At 39.4% G+C, this 20,801-nt stretch overlaps 2 protein-coding genes across 5 annotated transcripts in view; one reads left to right on the forward strand and one right to left on the reverse strand.

Annotated features, from left to right (window-relative positions):
* Window positions 1-1,345: 1,345 nt before the first annotated feature.
* FAM162B (family with sequence similarity 162 member B) lies at window positions 1,346-8,096 on the forward strand. The gene is made up of 4 exons (XM_025207035.1): window positions 1,346-1,388; window positions 2,240-2,348; window positions 7,242-7,350; window positions 7,639-8,096. Exons 1-4 carry the CDS (start codon window positions 1,346-1,348, stop codon window positions 7,735-7,737), a joined length of 360 nt encoding a protein of 119 aa, XP_025062820.1. The 3' UTR covers window positions 7,738-8,096.
* Window positions 4,256-20,801, reverse strand: part of KPNA5 (karyopherin subunit alpha 5) — a 31,088-nt gene continuing 14,542 nt past the window's right edge. For 2 of the 4 annotated variants that reach the window (XM_025207038.1, XM_006026148.3), the window contains 5 exons: window positions 19,108-19,186; window positions 17,798-17,923; window positions 14,589-14,716; window positions 13,638-13,816; window positions 8,832-12,973 (listed from right to left, as the gene is read on the reverse strand). In XM_025207038.1, the coding sequence (XP_025062823.1) occupies window positions 12,786-12,973; window positions 13,638-13,816; window positions 14,589-14,716; window positions 17,798-17,923; window positions 19,108-19,186 (700 nt within the window). In that variant the 3' untranslated portion in view covers window positions 8,832-12,785. Of the gene's footprint in view, window positions 5,556-8,831; window positions 12,974-13,637; window positions 13,817-14,588; window positions 14,717-17,797; window positions 17,924-19,107; window positions 19,187-20,801 lie in introns of those variants that run through there. The other 2 variants (XR_003094646.1, XM_006026149.3) reach the window with 2 other exon arrangements.

Genomic DNA, 20,801 nt, shown 5'->3' on the forward strand with positions numbered 1-20,801 from the left:
GATCTGGACCCCACGGCCCGTGGCGCCCTCTCCTCTCAACCCCGCCGGGGGTGCGGGACCTGGAGCCCACGGGGTTCATCCCAGCACCCTCCGAGCTGGGCACAGAGCCGCGAGCGGAGGCAGGGCTGGTGCCCTCCCAGCCAAGTGCCCGGGGAGGGGGCTCTGGGTTGGCACTAGGAATAACCCCATTCAAAGGAGAAGAGGGTTCTTATTGTCCATAGGGGATTGCCAGGTTGGTCCCAAAGAAATTACCCACACAACTAGGGCATGGTGAATAGTCTGTGATCTATAGGAAGAATCACTGACACTAAACACTGACTAAATGAGTAAACCCATTCAAAAGAGAAGAGTGTCCTTATTATCTATAGAGGATTGCCAGGTTGGTCCAAAAAAAAGATATTACCCAAATAGCTGGGGTCTGGTGAATAGTCTGTGATCTTTAGGAAAAATCACTGACATTAACGGGCACTGAGGAAAAGAATAAACCCATTCAAAAGAAGTGGATCCTTATTATCTATAGGGTACTGCGAGGTTGGTCCAAAAAAAGATATTACCCAAACAGCTAGGGTCTGGTGATTAGTCTGTGATCTTTAAGAAGAATCACGGATGCTAAGGGGCACTCAGTAAAAGAAGAAATCCATTTAAAAGAGAAGAAGGTCCTTATTATCTATAGAGGATTGCCAGGGTGGCCCAAAAAAAGATATTACCCAAACAACTAGGGCAGCGCTTCCCAATTTGTGGTACGGATACAACCGGCAGGATGCAGACATGCAGTACACATTAACAGGTTTTATTATAATTACTTTATATAATGAAAATTTGCTGGTGGTACTTAAGGTTGCATCGCTTTAAATTGGTGGTGTGCAATCTTGTCAGAGTTTGGGAACCGCTGAACTAGGGTATGGTGAATAGTCTGTCATCTGTAGGAAAAAATCACTGACAATCTTTTAGCCCTAGCAGTATACCACTGTTTACATGGCCAATGGGCAAACCTGGGGCAAGCTGGGGCCAAAGCCATACAGGATCCAGGTACCAGGCAAGGGAGGTGGTGGCTCCTGTGCCAGGATGGATGGATTCCCTGTTTGAGAGAGAGAGAGAATAGGAAGAGAACTTCCCTCTTAGATACTCTTGAGAACCACACATCTTAAGCAGGGTCTGCAAACCCCAGGGGTACCTGGATGACCCTGCCTCTAGCAGGGGCTTGGACTCGATGACCTCTGGATGTCCCTTCCAGCCCCTCTTCTTTATGATGTTGGCTGCCGGAGATCCCCTGCCTTACAAGTGGCAGGTTAGGGTGGTAGGCCTGTGTTGTGTCAGGGTTGAGGGTAGTTTTAATGAAGAGTTTATGATTGTAAGGGACAGTTTGGCTAGGGATGATCCTGTCTCAGGTACGGACTGGACAACTTCTGGAAGTACCTCCCAACCCAACTTCTCTATGACTTTGGCTGCCGTGGTTCCCCTGCTTTACCTGTGGCGGGTTAGGGTGCTACATCTGTGTTGTGTTAAAATTGATGGCAGTCTTATGTCAAGGTTAGATTATGGATCGTATAGGATGGCTAGGGCTGATCCTGCTTTGTAGGGCTGGTCCCTTCCAGACCTACTTCTCTATGACTCTTCACAAGATAAACCCAGGGTTTTCAAATAGGAATTCACAATGTTAAATGCATTCTACCCACTGTGGCCTTTATGGGGGCTTTGCAAGCAGAAATATGGCTATTATTTTCCCATAGTCTAAAAATGAGTGAAAATGAAGAGCTCGCATTTTCCAAGGGCCCCTTTGAGTCTAAGGAGAGGTGTCTGGAGTCTAAAAAGGTTGAAAACCGCTGCTTTAGAATTTGGGTTAGTAGTCATGCAGCTAAATAGATAGGGTTTCCCCCTCTGCATTCAAGCCATATGGAATCTGGATTTTTTATTTTGGATGGGGGGTGGGAAGGCTGTCAAAACTGTTGGATTTGTTCCGTCTTTGATAGAGTTTGGGGGTTTGGGTACAAAAATCACCAGGATACAGTTTTTACCCAGCTCTACAAGTGTGTTCACAGAAAACAAGGTAATTCTAAGGGTTGGGAGGGAGGGGGAGAAACTAGGATCCTATAAGCAGGGGCTGCTAGTGGAGATTAAGGTCTTCATCATACAATCCTGCACTGTTCTTCCAGCAACATCTTTGATAAGGATGGAATGAGAGGTGTCCCTAGCCACAGCCCTGCTTTCAGTGTACAAAATAGGTGCTTTTCTCTTTAAGCTGAGAAGAACAAAATGCCTGCTGGTTACAAACCTTCACCGTTTGATAAAAAAATCCTCATGTGGGCAGGACACTTCAAGGCTGAAGAGGATATTCCTCCAAGGGTCCCGTAAGTGCCTCATTGTTTCCAGACAAGGTTATTTGGGTGAATCTGATATTTTTTATTATTATTTTCATTGTTTCCAGGAGGGGTTATTGAGCTGAAGTGAAAGAGGGTAGTGTGTTCCTTGATTTGAAACTAAACCTAAAGCTTAACCTGATGATAATTATCTATGTCCTAAATTTCAGTGATCAAGTAGGAGGCAAAAGTACCTCTGATAAGGGATGGCAAGATAATATGTCCCCTTTCCCTCTACCGCTACATCACTACCTCTCCCTCATTTAAGAGCTTCTAGTGTAACTGCCCTCTCTGCTTTCCACCGTTACCTTTATGCTGTCACTTTGGACCAGATCAAAAATGTGCCCAGACCAAATGCAATACTTAGATCCTACTCAAACTCCATTTTTTTTTTTTAACTTTAACATCTCCAAGAATAGCCTGTGCCTTGGTAGTGAGGCCCTTTTCCCAGGAGGGGGGTCTGCAGGCCTGAACCCCCTCAGACAGAGGGAAGAACAATCTCTCACATCATGGGTAAATGTTTTGTGCTCTAAGCCAGTGGATCTCCACCTTTTTTATACCAGGACCCATTTGTAAACATGGATGGCCAGTCCTGACCAGATGCCCTCCACCCCCAGGCCCCAGCTCCTAGAGTGCCCCTTGCAGACCGGAACTCTGCCTGCCTGCAAGGGAAAAGAAATAGTTTCCCACGTTTTTCTCCTTTAAGGAAGAATCCATTTTTAAAGTTTGCCGATCCATTTATAAAGTTTGTTCGCAACCCTTTCATATATTCTTGCATCCCACTTGTGCATTGTGACCTACAGGCTTTGAAACGCTGCTCTAAACTATTACATATAAGTGGGGCTTTTTGTCCTCCAACCATCTCTGACCAAGAAAGCAAACTATGCTTTTTGAAGGAAAATGCCTTCAGGAGGAGGTTCAGGGCTGTGGATGGAAGCACCTACTGCAGGGTCCAAGCGAGGCATTTGGAGGGATAGAATTTAAGACTTATTCCTGTCCTCAGCATTGCATGTTGGTTATCATCAGGCATCTGCATACCAAAAGCTGATGGTTTTCAGTTCCTTCCTCAGCATACTGGCTGTTCTGAATCCCATCCGGAGGTGATTAATTCTCCCCAGGCTCTGCATAGGTTGCCTGATGCCTCGCTCGGGGTTCTGGATTCCACTTTAGTGGGCCAAGTGCCTAAAAGTTAACCACCAAAATGCCTAAGCCCTTCATTGGATCTGGCCCCAAGTCTTACATTCTATTATTGTACCTTCCTGTGGGTGACTTGTCTTTTCTACTGTTCCATAAGTAGGGATAAGATGTTATCAGAACAGTGATTCTCAACCAGGGCACCACCAAAACCTCTGAAAGGTGCCACAAGATGCAGGCAGAGTATCTCCTCACATGATTTCCCCATCCCCAGTCCCCCTGAACAAAGAAGAAAGCAATGTAATATATAAATTAGTTTTTGAAATTGGGTGCCACACAATTCACAGAAGTTATGGAGAAAAAGGTGAAGCCCAAAAAGGTCAAGAATCATTGTTTTAGAAGATTGTTACAGAAGTTGGCAATCTTACCATAAAAATGGAAACGCTTAACACAACGTAAGGCACAGCTGATCACAGCAGAAAGGAAGCTGTTGTACTTTCAGAACTTGTCAACTCTGAAAAATTGGAAGCATCTGAACACTCAGATGTAAGCCTAAACAATTTTCTGGGATCATATTTTTCTTGATGAGTTCAGGTGGATACTGTTTAAGAACTAAATGACTCATGATCATCATTACTGAAGGAAACAGAAATATTTGCATGAGCAAGATGGAAAGGATTTGGTTCAAAGCCTGTTAGTGATTTGAGCACTGTTGGTATTTGCAGATTGGTGCGTTTATTCTGTTTGATCTAACAAAATGTCACATCAGAGGAAGGTTGCATCAGTCACCAATATTTTGTTTATAGATCACATAAATACAATATATATTATGAAAGAGTGGATGATTACTAAATGATGACAAACAAGTTACAATATATGGTATGTCAGCAACGTGTTTGAGAAAAAATGGGGAGAGAGAAAAACAGCATGTTCTCTTCCTTGTTTACTCTTTCAGAGTATATTTCCAGGATCAACTGAAGCAGTTATGATCTGCTTGAGCCTAGAAAGCTCATAGGCTAGATTGAGGCATGCCAGCTTCAGTAGCTAATGGCACATGAAGGAGCAATGTGACTACCATTCTCATCCATCTACCTCTGACTTCCCAGCCTGAGTAACTGGGTTGACTGGGGTAAACCATTAGTAAAGTCTAAAGCAAGAGGCCTTCAGCCACTTTGCCATTTCATGTTCTTCAGAAAACTGAATACACAAGGGTAAATCTTATAGTGCATTAGACATTTCCTTTCCACTAGCCGCCGCCACCTCAGATAATTTTACTGAAAAAAAAATGTCACCACCAGAAGTTAACATATAAAAGGCATGTTCGTGTAACTGCCTTACAGAAATAATATTCATCTCCAGTCCAGCTACATTTCTTATTGCCAGACTTCTTGGTAGAGGAGTTAATCGCATGTAACATACTGCACTTTGAGAAACAGTTAAAGGGAACGTTATCTGGGTGTTTCTTTTGTTTCACAGTTCCATTCCTTGTGTAATGAAGACAATAAGCAAGAGAGCAGCATGGCTGTAAGCAAAAGTACACTTTTGTCCCTTATTTACATCATGTTGGACACCTTTTCTTGTCATCCTCATATTAGAACTATTTCCTACTCTAATGGCAAATCCTAGTTTAACTGGCATCTATGGCAAAACTCCTATTACTGGAAGGAGGCCAGGAATTTACAGATAATTTTCAATGCTGTATTTTAGGAAGATTAATTCAAATTACATCACATTTGAAAACGTGGGTTGCACAGTACCATAACAATGAAGTTTGATTTCTTCAGCAGCTCAGCACTCAGGGAGCTGCGTGTGGAAGAATCAGCTTTGTGAAAGCACAGCATTCCAAACAGATGGCTCTATGGATGCAGTTGATTTCTTGCTGGCTCTGGGAACCAAATCCATGACTGCTTTTGTGGACAAAACTTGCACCAATGGTTTAGCCTCTGATGATTTCAGGAAAAAAATAAACCTTCTCGTGATAGGGTGCTCATTTCTCTCTCATCTTATAGGAACTTTGTCTTAGAAAAGACAGTCAAGATTACTTTCAGATTAGGCCTTTGAAACCTATAAAAAATAAGTATAAAATATCCATGAGATTATTTTAATTAACTTATACATAAGCAAGATAGGCTAGTTTGAGAGTGTGGTAACTGCTGGACAAGCAAAAAGTAAATGTAATCATTCTTCTTTAACATGACCAAATTTTTTTTTAGAACTGCAATTCATGAACCACATGATCAAAAAACCTAATTCTTAGAAAACAGGCTTGAGCAAAATCCTATTTTTAATGATTAGTTATCAAGATAGGCCTTTACTCAACTTGCCATTGCAAAGTTAAGATATTTGGCATTAAATAAGCAAGTCCTAGTCTTCCTCCAACATTTGCTTAAACCAACTGTCATTGATTTCAGTGAAGGGTTTGCTTGATTCTTGAGCATGGATGGAGAGGTATAGTCCTTAATGAAAGGATACAGAAAACTATAAGGTTTGCTTCCCTTGAATCAGAGGCAGAAAGCAAGAAGTTGTATGGTGTTTCAGGACAGTTTCAATTAGTGCAATTTAAAATACGATTAGGTCTGTAACATAGCTGTTACTGACCTAACACATTTATATTTTGGCTTCTGTTATTCCAAATGCATCCTAGATTAATAGTTGTACACGAGTCTGGTTTTGATTTCTTAAAACTAATGCATTTAAGCAATATAGAACAGAGAACAAGTGTTCTCTGGCCTATAAGCACTGACAGCCCTCTTGAAGCTACTTGGCACCTGCAACTCAAGCTGCTCAGCTAACCCTGACAGATATGCCAATGTGTGTGATAGTAAGGTTTTAAGGGGCTAAAGAGGGGCAGTGCAGTGTCCAGTTTTATCACGTTTCCTTCTAGGTAAAAATGGATAGTGCTTGTTTTCAGCTGCTTTGTTAGGTAGTATGGCTGTCAAGGTTCCCTTTGTGCATTTGAAAAGAGCAGGTTATTTTTTGAAGTATGTAAAATTCATTAATTCAATGCAATTTTAAAATTCTACTATAAAAGGAGTGAATCTTAATTATAAGCAACAGGCTCATCAAATTAAATTTTATTTTAAAAGGGAAAGTTTAAGAAGAAAGGAATTATCTCTAGTCTTGCACGTGCAAGATAAATTTGAACAGTGTTCAGTCCTTAAGTGTTATATCTACTAGAAAATGGCTCAAATCAAGCTTTTAGGAGACTACATACTGGAGGGTTGAAGGGATTCCTGCTTGTGTGTCCCAACTTGAACTGAGTACACACAGTCCACTATTGCTTGCCAATTGTTTCAGGAACTATAAAGCACAGCTGGTAGAGAGCAGCAAAGGTTGCAGTTTCTGGAAGTTAAGGAGCTCTAGTTCAGTGCGTAACACAGTGGTCCATAGATTAAAAACCAAAATTAACTGAATTGCCACGTAACAGTCCCACAAAAGTATTTTAAATTCATAAATACTGAATGTGTAGATTAAATGTATGCCTCGTTCATTTCACAAAATTATGGGAGAAACATTGCACAAAATTATAGGGGAAAAAGTATCAAGGAATTCATCTACCTTGTGGTTTCATTTGGAGATTATTAACTACTTTCCACTTCACAAAGGAAAATGTGTCAATCCTGGAATGGCCACATCTTACTAACTGGTTCACAGTATTTAACTTGTTAAAAAAAGTTATGTCTATGGTGCCTAGAAAGGACACACCTCAATGTTTCATACTGATTTGTCTCAATACCATCTTAATTTTAGGCATGAAATGCTGGATTTTGCAAGAAGTAAAGCTCGAGTAAGAGTCTGTTGCATCATGATTGGACTTACAATTGTAGCCTGCTTAGCTACAATTGCATCTGCTAAAAGAGTACGTATACTGACTGGTGGGGGTGGTGGTGTGTGCGTATGTGTGCGCGCGCATGCGTGCTCATACATGTCCGCATGTAGGCATGCACACGTGCATTTAAAAAGAAAGGGGTTTCAAACTCTACAGTATTGTAATTTAGATACAAGCTGCCATTTATTCAGACTTAACACTACTGGATGTTAGCTACCAAACACTCTCCTCCATAACTGATGTTCCTACAGGACATTAACTGCCAGTGTAATGCAATATTTTCAACACTGCACTAAAGTGAGCGTCTTATTTTTGCAGGCTACTGAACACCAGGAGTCCTTAATAAGCGGGAGACTAGCCAAGAAAGCCAAATGGCATGAAGAGGCTGCAAGAGCAGCAGAGTCAAAGGCTAAATAATCTTTAAAACTTGTGCGGCTGCTTGTAGGAGCAAACTTTAAAAAACCTGAACAATTCCTTTGTATTAGCAATTTTCTCCATTAATGAGACCGCTGTATTAATAAAACTGATAAATTAAAGCGCACATAAAGTTGCATAGGAGCATGCAGTTTCTTTCCTTGTTACACAAAGATGTTTTAAATACTTACAACATATGGCCAAGGTCAGTTCAAGTGTGGAAAATTCTAATAATTTTAGTTTCAATAAGCTTTATCTATTTTCCTGCTTAGATAAAATGTTAATTGCCTACAGAGATGGCACAGGGGGTCCAAGATGTCATTGCCTCTGCTCTGAACATTTCTTTGATTCTGACCCTTGCTTTAGATATACGATTCTATTATTGACTAAAACAGGGCATGTCCACACAAGATGCTTTACTGTGCAGTAGAGCTAATTATTGCACAGTAAGCATTCACATCTACACATGCAGATGCTTACTGTGCAGTAATTGGCTCTGATTGTGAGTAAATTTGCTACCAGCGAATGCAAGTAGCAAATTTACTCAGGATCACTTACTGCACAGTAGTGCATGTATATATGCCTGACCAGGATAAAATGTGCTCCTGGTCAGCCAGGCAGCAAGGGGTGGAAGATTGCTCCCTTCTCCCAGGGAGTTGCCAGCTGCTGGGGCAGGCTCCCTACTGGAGCCTGGGTGGGGCAATGTCCCTCTGCCTTGGCAGCAAGGAGCCCCCAGCCCCCACTCTGCAATTGTTCCTGCTGTTGCAGGGGCCCATTACAGGGCCACAGGGAGTGGGAAGAGTCTGCTGCTAGAAGCAGTAAATTGGCTCCCACATCCTTGCACATGTAGGCATGAGCCTGGGAGAGTTTACTCTCGAATAGTTTACTCGAGAGCAAACTGCTGCCAGATTAGTCGCATGTGTAGACAGATGCACAATTTGCAAATGGCTTTATATTAAAGACAGGAGTGTTAAGTCAGAGGTCACAACCTTGTTTTGAGATGTTACTGATTCTATTTATCACTATTGCAGCTCTAATGGGGTGGGGGGGGGAGGAGACGGGACAAGGCAATGATAAAGCATTTGCTTCAGTTAATAAGAAAAGTTTGATACAGGCTGAACTGACTCTGGGTTTGCAAACTAATACACAAAGAGTTAACCCTGGAATCCTCCATGAAGCTAATTCTGCAAGCCAAAAAAGATGGTAAGGATAAAGGGAAACACAACACTGTTTATGTTAGATATTTTTCTAATTTTAAAAATCCACTGCTTGCAAGATTTGGGTTTCTGTTGGGGGGCAGGGGAAGGAAGTATTGCACTCTCCTACAGCATAGAAACTTGGCTCTTTCTATAGAGAAAATTGCATTTTTATTTGGCATTGCCTAAGGAATGGGATTAATGTTAGAATTCTAAAGAGCACAATATTCATATCTGTGAAAAACTGCTTTTATTAGTTCTGTATGGTATTTGTAGTTGTAACATTCCATAATATTGCATACTGTTCATATGTATGTTTAATTACAGTAATGGGCCTCCAATCTGGATTTAAAGATGCACTATCACTACAGACATTAGTTTAATACATTAAACTAATGTATTAAATGCCATGTATGAAAACAAAAACACTTCTAATTCATTATTTCAATTAAATGTCAGACTGGTTTGCAATCCATATCAAGTGGCAAGCTCACTATCTGTATATAAAAACATCATATTCAATACTGCAATTTAGCTTTTTGTAAGACCATAAAACCAACTGAGGTAACTGAAGATGAAGGAAGATTAATAGTGCATCTTTTCACACAGACCCAGCAATTAAAAAAAAAACAACACAAAAAAATCTAAACATTTTTCCAGTTTCAAACTTGTTCTATAGTAAAGAAGTTAATTTCTGTGCCAACATTATTACTATTTTTGATTGCTGCTAGCAACAGTGTTCAAAGCAAATACTACAAAATTAAAGAGTAGTATGAACAACACTTCAAAGACAGTGCAATGATGAAAAATGTCAGTAGAAAATTAAGATATGGATTTTAGTGTATCAGATTAGGGAACTAAAACAGACTTGGCACAGTTGCATAGATTTACTAGTCAGAATTCAAATTCAAGCAGAACAAATGATACCCTATTAAAAAAATCTTCTTTTGAAGAACCTGCATAACTAAAGCAATACTTTAGTGTTCTGTTTTTAAAATAAATTCAAAACAGGTATGAACCTTCTGGATAAAGTCAACATGGACAAAATATTTAGCAAATTCTGGCTCTGCTCAAATCACCCACCTTTAACAGCCTTTCATAGAGCAAAGCTAACGGCTCCTCTTGCCCAGTCAACTGCATTGTTCTCATAAGTATCTATGATGCCATCAATGCCATAGGCTTTGTTAACCTGTGAAAGCTTTCTTATAGAACACAGGCAGACAACAGCCATTCTTAATGAATGGCTATTTAAAACAACTGTTTCCCATGAGACTTAGTTCTGCTTTGAGTATAACTACAAATTACCAAAGGGACTACTGGATTTTAACCAATTAGGGTAAACCTTGAGATTAAATAAAATCCTTTTCATTAACCAAAGTCCATTGATTTTAGTTCCCAATTAAGCTAATAGCAAATACTTTGAATATGCCAGAGGCATGAAATATAATTTTGTATCTAAATGCATAAAGTGCAGTCACTAACTGCTAGAACATATACTGTATCCACAAAAGCACTCTCAAACAAGTATTAACACTTTAAATGCCCCCTCTTCCCACCATTTACAAGTCTTTTAATTAAGATTTTCATAGTTTAGATTTGGCTTAACTGGAGATGCTTATAAATGCAGTACTTAACGGGATCCTCAAAATAAAAGCAGGCACGGCTGGTTATGTAATATTATCAAAACAATTTAGCTAGAAATAGTGGAATACCCTGTTACCTGTAATTATTCTTGCACTAAAAGAACACTGAAATTCAGCATTTAACTAGTAATCCCGGTAAATTTCCCAATATCATTACCCTGTATGTTTTGAACAACTACGCCCAAAAAAGCCTGTCAGCATCTCTCAAACTATCATTGTAGAAAAGGGCACAACTACAATCCTCTAACATTATAAGAAAAATTTGGCAGCTGTACTAAGCATTATGCACGTTATTCAAAATGCTGTAATTCTGTACAAGTCTTATGTTTAAAGTGTCACTTGCTAAAATATCATTATATAGAACCTATAAAGGACCAGCACTCCTATGTACATTCCTTCTCCATAGTGAATCCGATTTCCACAAAAAGAATTCAAGTGCAGTTGCAGTTCCTCTCACTTATATCTTGCTAATTATAATCAGTCACAATGGTCCACCAAACTCATAAAATCAGCTTCCTTCAATTCCCATCTTCAAGCTACAACATAGTATATATTGCTGTAACAGTCCCTTAAAGTAAAGTCTGTTATGAATTTCAACCAAAGAGTACTTGCACTTATTATGAGCAAATTAAAAAATCCTAAGTACAGTGAAAGTACATAAATGAAACCACCCTCTAATCAGTGCATCAAAGTTTTGGTGAGCGACCAGCACAGTATCACAGGAAAAGTGATTTTAATTGAAAATTGCAACTACTGTAGAGGATTAAACACTTTCAGAGGTCAAAGAGGTTTTCACTATTATTTCAACACAAAGTTTGACATGAAGATGTTAAATATTTAAAATGAGGTTTTCAGTAGTCCAAAAGTTTAAGTTATCAGACTGACTACTACTACGTGAGAGCAAGCAGTACAGCTTAATGATTTTGAAAAAAATCTAACGTCAATATTCAAATTCTTAGATATGTTTTTTTTAGTTGGTAGTAGCAACAGATATTAAGTGTTGTAGAATTTAAATATTTAAGCAGACATCTAGATTCATTTTGTTGTCTACATACCTAATATGATATTTACAATAAAACAAACCTTTTTCCTTCAGCCAGATGGAGAAGATTCCTTCTCCCAATGCAGCAATACTATGGATCATAATAGGGTGCATTTTTAATTTTATCTAAAAGGAAATGCAAACACTTCAAAACAGTGGTAACATATTTGGTCAGAAGCAACACGTATACAATCAGTCTAAACTTTCCTTAAGTAAATAATATTTCAAGAACGGCAAATATTGCAGGGATTCTCAAACTAGTATAATCTAACCGCTTTTTAATGTAGAAATAGTCACATGAACCTGTCCTATTTCTTACAATTGTGCAATTCACCCTCCCTCATTCCCAATCAACATTCCTGTAGCAACTATAGTAATTGCTCACATAGCAAAGTATCACATTTTTAACTGGCTTTTAATGTTGTTTAGCAGCTTGAACTAAGGAGCCAGCATCAAAACTAGAGAGATTTCTGCTGATTTGAAAGCCTCTAAATAATTGTGTCTACATGATGCAGAACTGCCTTTTTTGTTTATCATATATTTGAAGTTAAATCAGGTAATCAACATTACATACTTTAAAATCTGTTTGCTTTTAAATATGCTTTATAAATAAATGTCACTAGTTCTTTGCAAGTATAATGATAAAACTACATCTTACAGTTTAAATAAATATTTTTCACATTCTAATTTAGCTTTTTTACAAGCACTTCAATATTATGCTTTAGTTTTGAAGCAACTTTTTGGCTTCAAAATAAGAGGTAGATTTGATAAAGATTGGGCATGTCAAGATTACTGTCAACAGCTGCACTGCTAATACGCAGTTTCAAAGATTACATGAAAAATTCAGAACCACTACCTAAAATCCTACTGAGGTTATTATTCAAGCTTAACAGTTCTTGTTAAATCATATATAATGCCTTAACGTTAGACTTGATTACTCACAGAGTCAGTTTCTAAACATACAAGACAATGAAATACAAAAATACAAAAAATGAATGAATGAAAAATTGTATCTAACACAAAAGTTATAAAAGTGCACGAGCTGCTTCTTTATCCGTCTTCTGCAAAACACATTCAAATGTTCTTCTAACTTTGGCCACAAAGAGAAGACCCTTGGGAAAAAAACCCTATAATGTTTACATTTACATATGCTTGTCTTCACTTAAACAATTACAGCTGAAACCCTTCCATTGGAGCTTCCTGTTGCTGAAACACAAACTGTTGCTGACTCTCATCCACTTGAGGTGCAATACTAGCATCCTCTTCTTCCACACCAAAGTAATGTTCTATCAGCTCAAAAGCCTTTTGGTAGATCTCTTGATTTTCATGTCTTTGAAGAAATTCAATTTTATCCAGTCCTAAACATAAAAGGAAAAAAAATAATGGAAAACAATGCAAATGAATTACAAAGCTTGTATAATATAGAGGTAAATCCATGTATTGTGAATATTTTCATAACCCAAACTGTGTGATGAACTCAGCAGAGAGGCAAGCTGCAATATAAAAATTATTGGTAACTCCCAATTTGGAAAGAATGCAACCCAGAACCAAATTTTCTTTACCATAATTTGTATAAATCCACCCTGAGTATTCCAGTGTCATGGGTTTTATTTTTGGTGGCAGAGGGAGCAGGGAGGATATGCTCCCTCACAATTAAGATGCATTTCTTCAGTCCTAAATGCTCCAACAGCCTGACTAGAGAATCTGTTAACCCTGTATTTCCAAGATTGATAGTACAGAATTATAAGTTTCATTTTCACTTTGTAGTTCATTTTAAAATTTTGAATGATGTAAGAAGAACACAGGAAAGCAGGAGGTTTAAATAATAATTTACAAAGATTCACCTTCTCTTGAATTACCAAATAAAATCATCAGTAATATGCTAAACTGAATGCATTTAGTGATTTGAAGAAAATAATGTTTTTAATGTACACAATTTGTAACTAAGTTTCTAAACTATTTCACAGTGAAATCGCATGATTTCTCAATGATTAATTATTCCTTGTTAAATTATTTACTTACCATATGCTTCCTCTATAAGGGCACAGTAAGGATTAATACCCATTCCATTTTGCTTGGATTCTTGCTCTCCCAGACGCAGAATATTTTCAAGTCCATTTAAAGCCACCTGCACTATTTTGGAATCCATCACAGTCAAGAGGTCACAAAGAGGTTTGGTGCAACCTAATGCTACTAAATATCTTTGTAATGATAAAGAAAGCAGAGGGGAAGAAAAGGATTCATAATCTAGTATGTTAATTCTGACAAACAATTCCGCTACCTTTGCTCTTTACGTTTTCCTAACAACAAAACATCTTAAAGTTAAAGCTTCTCTAAAACATGCAAGAGTATACAACAATTTTACTCTAAAATACAGTCAAAACTTTACTTATCCTAATGAGAGGTCTCCTATTTGCGCCTATAACCCAGAGTCTCCCACTTCCTAGATAAGTGTTCCAATCACTTGACACACATTCTGCATTTTAAAATCAGCTTTTCAATAGCACCACTGCCTCTGGTCAAATTCCTTTAATGGAAGTGGCTGTGTGCAAAAAATTTAATGCTGTCTGTTGGTGGTCCCATGCTCTAAGCACACCTACTGGAATATGTATGACCTCCTCACGGGACTCCTCATGGGAGTTAACCATGGGGGCAACTACTTTATGAATTGGCTTCTGGCGGGAAATATGGAACTAAATGCATACACCAGTGAAGACAGCAATGCCTCTGGGAGTGCCTAGAATACTCTGGGTGCCTAGGTTTTTTGGTGAATGTCTAAGACTTCCCTAAGCTTTTACACTTGCGGAGGTCTCACACACCTGCACTAGGCAGAAATCTTTGTGAATTGCTCCCGTGAACTCTGATGCCTGAACTCCTTTGTGGACCCCATGCTTAGTTTAGTGGGTTATTTTTCAAATCATACTATGTTAATTTTACATATACTTCTTTGAATCAAATTTTACTTAAAATTACCTGATCTGTTCAGGAGTTCCTCCTGAAGTTGCATTAGTAATAGCCCACGCTGCTTCTTTTCTGGTGCGGAATTCAGCTTTCTGAAGAATTTCAATCAATATTGGAAAAATATTTGCATCTATAACGGTCTGAAAAAAATGATGTGATTGTTTAAATAGTAACAAAAACCTCGAACAAATACATATATATGGGAAGGAGACATGGTATATATGTTTCCAAAATATGGGATGTTTCTAAAATAGAAACTACCACTGGAGAACATGTCAATCTGGTCTTCTTATCCTGAAACCTCGTTTTATAATAGCTAGTCATTTCTTTACAGAGAAGTGCACTAGATAGCAATGGAATTTGAACATGTAAATGTACATAAAACTTTATAGTCAGGAAGTGACTGGAGCACACTATTCATAAAAAGATCTTCTTTCTGAATTTGCCTCATAATGGAAAGCTCAAAATTCATACTACAAATAATAATTCCCTTTCAATTAGGCTATCCAAATTGTATCAGCATGTTTAATATTCTGAGCATTGAAAACTCTAGGATTTCAAAACTGGAGCTAAATCTCTTAATAAAATAATCTAGCTTCAGTTGTAGTTTGCAGCTGGGAAAATGTCTACATACTTTTCTTTCCTTTTAAAAAGTATCAGTATTTAAAAGGACTTAGAATCTGCTCAATTAATGAACTGTACCTCCCCCCCACCAAAAATCCCAATGATGAAATAGCCTATAGGTAAATTCCAAGTGAAAATTTAAAAGTGTATTATATTAAAGTGTCCTAAAATAGCAGGTATTCCACAATAATACTTTATAGTTACAGACATTCCTATGACGCCAACAGTTTTATAGGGCAATAAATTTCTGAGTACTCAGACTGGAGGTCTTGCAACTAAAACCAGGAAGACATATACGAATACCATATCCCTGTCTGATCAGCACAATAAAGACCATTTCCAGGTCTGCTGATCAGTAAAGATGTATATTTACAGTACAACGCATGGCAGATTTCATGCATAATCTCTTATTCTGGGAATCCCAAACTTTTTCATGGGGGTGGTTGGGAATTGGACCATTTTGCCATTCAGACCAATCTGTGGACGTATTGAAAATTTTTCACAGAAGAAAAGCTTAAAATTTCAAACTGGCAAGGCTGAAATGAAATACAAAGTTTTGAATGAACAATATAAATGGATAAACATGTTTTAAGGAAAAGGACATTCTCTCTCTCAGAAATTTTACTTTATGTGAAGCCACTTTTTGTAACAAAAAATCTTTCCAAGCAAATCATTTTTACGACTTGATCTTAAAATGAATTTATTGTACTGTTCTGTCCACTGTAGCAAATACTGAAATCTACCTTCCACAACAGACAACTGGTATTGGTTAAGAGATTCAAGATACAGAAGTTCCTAATCAAACAATCTTGAAAAAATACCCATAAGGAACTGGAAGAAGTACAGACAAGTTAAATTCCTTTATTTGAAAATAAATTTGTATGAAATGTTATTTATCAAGTTTCCCTGGAATAAACACTGATTAAAGTGCATTATTCCACATGCTATAAAGGATGGCAGTCCAACTGATAGCCCACAGAGGACACGTGGCCCATGGCGGGCCAGCAAGATGCCCGTGGGCTGCACACAGTGAAGGAGGTTATGTGGGCCTGTGTGCTACCAGCAAAACCCACCTAGTAAGGGGGCATTCCCAGAGGACAACACTTGTAGCATGTGCAACATTGTGTGGCCAAGGGACAGCACACAGCCCCCGGTCAACCAGAAGTTGGAGAGCCATGCTGTAAAGCATATCAGATGTGAACTGATTAAGCCAAGTGATTTTCTAAAATGAGGCCAACTGAACAAATAGGGGAAAACATAGCTGTTATAATGCTCTTAATATTTAAGAAATTTCTGCATTTCTAATTTTTCTGTAACATTTTATCTTACCCTTTTAATACAGAAACAAATTCAACTCAAACTAATTTTTAATACTTGGGAACAAGCCCAACACACAATTCTGAGTGTTTTATGTAAAATATTCTAAATGCTCCTGCAAACTTTCCTCAATCTTCACTGACTGTACTAACTGGAATAAAAAATATATCTCCCCCCAAATAATTAGATTCTTTACATGGACAATTTATATTTTTGTTATAATTTTCCAGGTAAGTATTCTAAGTATTGGAGGGTTATCTTGAATCCATCCCCACTGCTACAGCTGGGAAAGCAGTGGCTAGGGATTGGGGGGTGGGGAGGAGGTCAGGTGCTCCCCTTGCCTTTTGCCCTTCAGCCTTCCTGGCACCCTGCACCCCAGCAGCATCCCCATAGCCTCAGCCCCATCCCACACTCTCTCCCTCTTCCCCCCTTGCTCTCCCATAGTCTCTGCCCCCTTACCCCTACAACTTTCCAGTTTCTGCCTCTTCCTCCCCAACTCCATTACTGTCACAGATGCTCCAGAAACACAGCAAGTAGAAGCTCTGGCCACACAGTACTATCATGTGCTCTGTGCCCTGGAGAGACCCCAGCCCAAGCCAAAGCGAGCTGCACCTTACAGTACAGGGGATGGAAGGGGGAGGTTGGGGGTCAGCGCCACAGAGAGGAAGCAAAGGTAAGGTGCGAAGTGGGGATGGAGGCAGAGGCTGCTGTGGATCCAACTCTGGCTCAGGGCCACAGTCAGAGCTAGCAGGTGCCTGCCCTCCCCTCTGCTTTGTATGTAAATATAAGCCAAGGGGCTTTTCCACCACACGGATTGGGGGGGAAAACCTTGTCTTATATTTGGGCAAATAGGGTATACTAGACAACTTTTACCATATTTTCTGCAAAGTTCCATTAGCATTTTTAAACAGTGATGTTAAAAAACTTTAAAAGCAAATGCTTTGTCACACATTTCTTCCATAAAAAGTTACTTAGCACTTGAATAAGTCTTAACCTTCAATTAACTTTACAAGAATTATCTAATAATCAATTCCTTTCAGAGGTAAAATGAATCACTCTTTAAAATACAAATAAAATGTTTAAGCAAAATATTGTAAGTTAACTGTAAACTTAGTTTATTATTTCTAATTGCCAACAAAAACACTGGGATAAAAATGAAGATACAACTAGAATTAAAACTAAATGGTAAGTTCTAAAATGTTCCCATTTTTTCCTTCTGCAGGAAAAGCACGTGAGCTATCAGCTAAGAAAATTACTTATATAAAAAAAGATTTCTTTACCTGAATCTGAGCTCTGTTTCCAGCAGTAATATTAGAAACAGTCCAACAAGCTTCTTTTCGAATGGATTCCTTAGGACTACTCAGCAAGTGCAGGAGACAGGGTAATGCAGAACAATTTAGAATTACCTAAAATAATTTGAGAGTTGAAAAGTTGTCTGCACTATATGGAAAAGGCACAATTCACGGTTTTAGCTGAACTGAGAAAGGTAAGTTTTACAACAGTATCTATACATAATGTGTAAAATTAGTCTTTTCCAAAAAGACATTATTTTGGTACAGTAGTATAAAGCAAATGAGAAACAGACTGTTAAATGACTCAAAGATGATTAAGACAGAAAAACTGTTCTGGGGGACACACTGTTCAGCTACAGGCATGACAGGAAGCTGCTGTGTCTTGCAGTTCTGCTCTCCCAGCCCATGGTTTTGGAGCAGATTATCGGGGGGCACTCTTCTATGCGATTTCCTATCAGAACTTGGAGACCAGAGACAGCACAACCCTTCTCACACCTCTCAATTCTGGCAGATTGGAGGAGTGGGACATGCTCTGGAAAAGGAAACACAGGAGAGCACTCGCTGACAGTCTGCTCCACTCAGCAGGAGTGAGCACTATGCACTCCCCACTTTCCTGGGTGCTCCTGTATCTTGCTCTGCTCCTACTATTCACCTTTGTGAGAGCCACTGGCAGCAGGGATGGTGCCAGTGGCTTGTACGTGCTGCAGCTAAGTGGCAGGAAAAGCAGCAGCAGGTTAGGTGAAGGCACTAGTTTGCCTGAGGACTGATCCAGCTCACAGCTACAAAACCTTGCTGACCACCGATACAGACCATGCTAATTATCCTATATTCATAAAATTACTGAGAAAGAAGTTTTAAAAAATTCTTTAAAGTTTTAATGCATCTTTTTATGGCTACATTAGTGGATGTAGAACATTTTATCTGTGTAAACTAAAAACACAACTCCAGTTATTTTTGAAAATTAGTTTAGGAATTAATTTGTGGGAAGAACAGATGAAGATTCAAAATGAAGCTTGGTATTTTGCTTCTAGAACTGGAACAGTCAAACTGTCTTAAACCTCCTGGCAACTGCAGGTATAAGGCTTGGCCAAGAGTGTTAAATTTCTGGTCACGCTGGTGATATATATGTTTTTATATAAATCTCCTTCACTATAAAATAAGAATGCCAAACAAATGTTTGGTTGCAATTAATAGTCTTATGCAATTTAAGCAGTATAACTAATCCCTATAACAAAAATATTAAAATATAGTTCCTTCTTTTCTACATTATTTTTTCTCAAGTCAAACACTGTTCTTACCTGCGTCTGAATATCATCACCAGTCACAATATTTCCCACTGCTCTTAATGCAGGAGAGACAACCTTGTAATCATTGTGCCTACAAAAATTATGGATGTTAGATTGTGTGAAGCTTCCAGGCATTACATAAAAACTAAGCTGAATAGTGTTTAGCTTTCGATGAGTAATTGTTACCTCTAAAACTCAATCTATGGGCAACTCAACACAACAATATCTTTTGTAATCCCACACTGTTCAGAAAATTTAAATTCCATAATTGCTGAACCCAACTGCTCTATTCAAGGGGAAGTTTTCCCTCGGCGAGGTGCCAAAAAGCTGAAGTTAATGAGTGATAAATCATCTGAAAACTGAGAATGTGAATGACTTACTTCACCTAAATGTCAAATTAATTGTACCCTTGAGAATATTATCATCCAGTCAGGAAAATAAAGTAAGCAGACAGTGAGGCTAAAGATAGACCCCATATAGAACAGGATTTTTTGAGAGGCAATGTTTACTTCTTCCCCCAATCAAATGGTAGATCTCCCTGTATGACCAACTAAGAAATAAGTTAAAATACTTTAGCAATGGCAACATAAAAATTCATCTCCAGCCCTCTCTCTCAAGAGTCACCCTAACCATATCTATTTACAGGGCAACTGCAAGAAGTCTCACTTAGGGATGCAATCTCCCTTAGCTCCTATCCTGTTCCTAAGTGCACAGGGGGTTGTGTTACTCTCCTCTAGGCAGACACTGAGCCCAACTGAACTCAAATACTATGAACATAATCCAAGTCTGTGTCTGGGACCCATGTACAAAATAACTCTCAGCATTTCTGGTGAATGAGCTACTTAAAACGTAAGATTAGCAAGAATACAACAATATTCAAACACACACGTTTTTAGACAATTTATGTCCAGAGTTTGCTCTCTAGGATTAAAGTACTGCAGAGGAAAGATCTTTCACTAGCAATATCTTTCACTTTTAGTAGAGGTGCACCGATACATCAGTTCAATATGGGATCGGTACCGATATAAAGAAATATGGCTGTATGGGGCCGATAATTTGGCCAGTAAATGCCTGTGCTGTGCACAGCCATAACACAGCATTCAGGTAGTTAGCAGCAGAGCCAGCCGCCTGGAGAGTTGCCTCTAGCTGGTAAGTCCAGTGTGGTAGAAGGGGAGGGGGGAGGAAAGGGGTGTATGGAGGGCAGATCAATGCCCCCCGTGGTGAGGGAGGGGTCAGGGGCTGCTCAGGTGGGGCCGGGGGGGGGCAGCACTGGGAGGATGCTGCATCCACCCTAAATTTCACCACTGTTCCATTCGCAGTGCTGCCACTACCAGCCACCCAGCGCAGCTCCGGCTCTTCCCGGCAAATGGGTGGAGGCAAGGTGCTAAGCTGGGGCTGCACCAGGCAGCTGGCGGCGAAATATGGGGTGGATACAGCATTCTGCCACCACCGCTGGCACCCACACCGAGCCCAGCCACTGCTGAGAAGAGCCCTGTTCTGCCCTGCCCCACGCAGATGGGGCGGGGGACATGTCCCCCCATGCCCTTCCAGGGTGTAAGCAGCAGCAGGAACTGCTCCCTGCCCCACAAGCTGTGGCTCCAGCCCCCTTCTCCCCTCCCGCCCTGCCTGGGCTCCCCTGCCCCCTCCCTCACCACGGGGGGCATTGATCTGCTCCCCCCACCCCACATCCCTTCCTTTCCACCACA

Source organism: Alligator sinensis, unplaced genomic scaffold (assembly GCF_000455745.1).
Source record: "Alligator sinensis unplaced genomic scaffold, ASM45574v1 scaffold38_1, whole genome shotgun sequence".
In the NCBI taxonomy this organism is placed as follows: Eukaryota; Metazoa; Chordata; order Crocodylia; family Alligatoridae; genus Alligator; species Alligator sinensis.